Source organism: Sinocyclocheilus grahami, unplaced genomic scaffold (genome assembly GCF_001515645.1).
Source record: "Sinocyclocheilus grahami isolate Dianchi unplaced genomic scaffold, SAMN03320097.WGS_v1.1 scaffold710.1, whole genome shotgun sequence".
NCBI classification, from domain to species: Eukaryota; Metazoa; Chordata; class Actinopteri; order Cypriniformes; family Cyprinidae; genus Sinocyclocheilus; species Sinocyclocheilus grahami.
Window position 1 is genome coordinate 1 of NW_015505889.1, and position 4,449 is coordinate 4,449.

At 39.2% G+C, this 4,449-nt stretch overlaps 1 protein-coding gene across 1 annotated transcript in view; it reads left to right on the forward strand.

Annotated features, from left to right (window-relative positions):
* The first annotated feature begins 423 nt into the window (after positions 1–423).
* The window catches only part of LOC107560086 (b(0,+)-type amino acid transporter 1-like), a 12,947-nt gene continuing 8,921 nt past the window's right edge, over positions 424–4,449 (forward strand). The window contains exons 1-5 of the mRNA XM_016244137.1: positions 424–868; positions 941–1,066; positions 1,389–1,488; positions 1,901–1,945; positions 2,100–2,223. Of these exons, the coding sequence (XP_016099623.1) occupies positions 655–868; positions 941–1,066; positions 1,389–1,488; positions 1,901–1,945; positions 2,100–2,223 (609 nt within the window). The 5' untranslated portion in view covers positions 424–654. The remainder of the gene's footprint in view (positions 869–940; positions 1,067–1,388; positions 1,489–1,900; positions 1,946–2,099; positions 2,224–4,449) is intronic.

Below are 4,449 nucleotides of genomic sequence, written 5' to 3' on the forward strand. Positions count from 1 at the left end.
ACGTTTTGTCCTGTTATTATTTTCAATAAACTGCACATGGAACTTGCCTTGTTTCCTCCTGGCATTCCGTGACAAAGGTTCCGTTCATTAACAATAGTAAGTGCATTGGATATCAGAAACAATGAACAGTATTTTTACAGCATGTATTTAGGTTAATTTTCAAGTACACTGCTGTTCATTTTTGTTCATAATACATGCTAATTAATTTATGACAGTTGAAATTTTAAGTAATATTTGTAAAAATTGACATTAAGCAAGATTGTTATTTTATTATGCCAGATGCATTAAATAATGTTAGTGTACTGAACCTTTTTTGCTCCATCCTTGCAGCTGTTGTTTTACTGCATTGTGTTCCAAATATCTAAATCTTTATTTTATCCTGCACTTTCTGCTGAGATTATAGTTGGGCAAAGTTAAGGAGGTTAATCAGATATGTTCACTCACTCAGAAACCCTCAGTCGGACGTTTTAAGTCACATAATGTTCGGGAAAATTCACAAGACACCGAAATCCTCTTTAGTTTAATACTGACTTGTACTAAACTACTAGACCTTTTGGTAACGGACTCATTGACCTCAGCTTGAACACTGAGAAACTAAGAGGTTTGCATGTGCATGTGTGTGCAGGGGCCCTCTGCTATGCTGAACTAGGCACAATGATCATGAAGTCTGGTGGAGAGTATCCGTACCTGATGGAGGGTTTTGGGCCATTGCTGGCATACCTATATTCCTGGACCACGATCACCGTGTTAAAGCCTTCGTCATTTGCCATCATCGCCCTGAGTTGTGCCGAATACGCCTCCACACCGTTTTACCCAGGGTGCACTCCTCCTCAAGTGGTCATTAAGTGCCTGGCTGCAGCTTGTATCTGTATGTACAGGTCTCTTTTTATATTCAAATGACGTTATACTGGACTCAGCTGTTGTCTGTTCTCTCCATCAGTAATAATTACAGTCATCAACTGTCTGAGTGTGAAGCTGGCCTACAGAGTGCAGAACTTTTTCACAGTAGCCAAACTCTTGATTATTGTCATCATCGTGGTTTCAGGCATCGTTCTACTGGCTCAAGGTACCTTTTTTACCCAATCTGATATCTCAATGATCTGGTATCTCTTCCATCTTTGTGACTCATATCTTATTTGATATTAATTTTTACTGACACCTGACTTACGTGACACTAAATAGAACATTTTAGTATTCAATTAAATGGACTGAGATCAAATACATTTTGATACAGATAAAGAAATAATTTGTTTATTATGTTGTGAAAGATGACTCATCGTAGACTATGGCCAGAGATTACTGTAGATGCGTTTAGATAAAATGACCTCTGTAAATGTTCAATGGAAGATCAATAAAATGTATCTTTTTCTTGTTATAATGTTTTTTAGGCAATACCCAGAATCTCAAAGACCCATTTGCAGGCGCAACAACATCATTTGGAGCAATTGGCCTTGCATTTTACAACGGACTATGGGCTTATGATGGATGGTAAATTATTGATGAGCTCATATAATGTTGCACATGTGGCATATGAGGCTAATGTTAAGCAGCAGTGTTCATCTTTTTGTAACGTTTAATACACATACGGTTTCTTCCGAGTCAACATTTTAGTGTGCTTTCAGCCCTGGGAATCATTCACACAATCTAATGATTTCTCTGTTAAAGCAACAGCTGATAAGAGGGAATTTTCAGCACATGTGAGGAAATGGGAAATGGGAAAAGGGAATTGAATGCTTTTTGTAACTTCAGTGCAGTACTTTTTTTCAGTTGCCTGGACTTTCACCAGATTGTTCTCAATCCAGGGGCTTTATTGTTCTAAAAGAGAAGCATGCACAAGTCTAGAAGTCAGCTTCAGTCAGCTATGGCAATTCATTTAAAAGTAATTTTGTCTTTTTCATAGGAATCAGCTTAACTTCATAACAGAAGAGCTGAAAAATCCGTACAGGTCAGAGTGAAATGAAACTTGACATTTTAATTCTATTTTTCTAAATCATATGAAAACTGTATACATGTGCATGTAAGTTTCCCCCATTAAATACGGTATGTGCTTCAGTGTTAGCCATGAAGTCTTATTGTGTTGTTCTCTCTTTTTTGAACAGAAACCTTCCCCTGGCAATAATTATTGGGATTCCCCTGGTAACTGTGTGCTATATATTTGTCAACATTGCATATTTCAGTGTCATGACCCCTACTGAACTTCTGCAGTCTCCTGCTGTTGCTGTGGTGAGTGTGCATTATAGTCATAGTCACAGGCTGTGCCTGAGCAGGTATTTATTTTGAATAAGTAATTACTCTGCACAGTGGCGTAACTTAGTAATGACGGGCCCCAGTGCAGGCTGACGGCCCCCTGGGGTGCACGGTTATGAAGCACATACAAACACACAGCGCTCGTGTCTAGAAGGGAACCCATATTTGCTAATTTGTGCCTAACCTACTTAATTTAGACCAACTCAAATCAGTATCTTATCAGTTTCTTGTATTAAATTGACCATCGAAACTCAAATCGAAACTCGTAACTTAGTAATGACGGGCCCCAGTGCAGGCTGACGGCCCCCTGGGGTGCACGGTTATGAAGCACATACAAACACACAGCGCTCGTGTCTAGAAGGGAACCCATATATGCTAATTTGTGCCTAACCTACTTAATTTAGACCAACTCAAATCAGTATCTTATCAGTTTCTTGTATTAAATTGACCATCGAAACTCAAATCGAAACTCTTTGCGTGCGTCTCTCTCTAACACACACGGCTGTGCGGCTGGCCGCAGCAGCCAGAAGCACCAAATTAATCGTGTTGAATTTTACAGTCATCAGCATGTGTTACCTATTGTATTTGCAAAGCACAGAAGGCAAGGTTATCAGAAGCATTGAGTGTTTCAGCGCTGTGGTGCTGAAATTACCGCTTTTCTTTTGTTTTTTTTTAGCACATTAACCCAGTAATCGCGGCAACCGCATTCCTCTCCGAAGGTCTAAAAATGATCAACACCATGTCCCGAATCATGGCCAACTTCAGCGCCAACAACCACACACAAATGTAATACCCACGAGCACATACCCACAGTTGCGCCTGCAGGTGTAGGGCTGTACGCACTGTGAGTACCATGAGCGCTCACACTGACCTGAGATTTGCCCCGCAAACATTTCAGCAGTAAATTATAGGCCTGTGTGTCCCGTATTTCTGTACTTTACTGTACCAGTTACTGAACCAGCCATGCCATTACTTATGAATTTATCAGTCTTTTGCATGCCAAAGTCAATTTCTGTGTTTATTGCATTATTTCAGTTTCATGTGTGTTACCATGATGGTGTTTAGTGTCTGTGTGAATGACACTGTGCACCTTCTATATATGTTATTATTTAAAAGCTGCTTGTGATGGGCTTTGGTTCATCATGTGACTTTCTCATCAACACCTGCATTGGGTGGGTATCAGTGTATTACAAAGGTACAAAACAGATTTCAGTACTTCAATAGGTCGGTATATTAATATTATATGAGTTAATGAAAATACGGTATTTAACTGTATATTGAAGTTAAAACCGTAAAACCTAAAACGTTGCTACCGTATTGTTTACGGTAAAATTCCGGCAACCACAGCTGCCGTTTTTTTACCGTAAATTTTTTTGATGACGATCAGCTCACTGTCTGCCGCTGGCCTTACTTTAAAAAAGCCTTACATTTAACGAACAAAAAATGCTCCAAACGTTTTTCTAAATTAACTTTATTAAAAAATGAAAGGCAATATAATCACTTTAACATTACATAGGCTACACTCTCGAGGAGACCCCACATAAATGACCAAAAAAAAAAGAATTAGCGCTTCTAGGTGTTTCTATACAACGGCTGAGGGAGTGATGGCAAATTTGACGTCAATCTCAATATTTTTCTCCTCTTTTGGAAAGTCGTGGAAATGACATATAACAAATAAAACAAGACTATTCATTCTGTTATATTTTTATTTACGGGTGGGACGTGTGTCCCCACGACCCCCAGCCACTTTTTTGCAACATCTCTGGGCACGCACGGATGTACCTAAAGAAACATCTCCATTTGATAACAGATTCGATGGTCTGTTCAATAACAGGCGATCTATCGCTGCAATGTGTTATGGCGAGCGCTCATGCTGCTGTTATCAGTTCTCTCTTGGCACTCGTGCACAATGCGATCGTACGCTTTGTTCTGGTAAAAGCACAAAACAAAATGCACACAAACATGTCCTTGCTCTTGATATACAATCACTGATGAACACCTTTGGTTTTAATGAGAGAGAGAAAAAAACTACACGAGGGTGGATTAGAACCCAAACCTCGGAAATGCTTGACAAAAGTTTTACCACTACATCACTAGAACACACACAGACAACTTAGTTCTGTGAAGAATACTAATTGTATTTGATTATTAATAGGTTTATTATTAATTTATATTAATATAGTCACCTGCATGTGGGCCCCC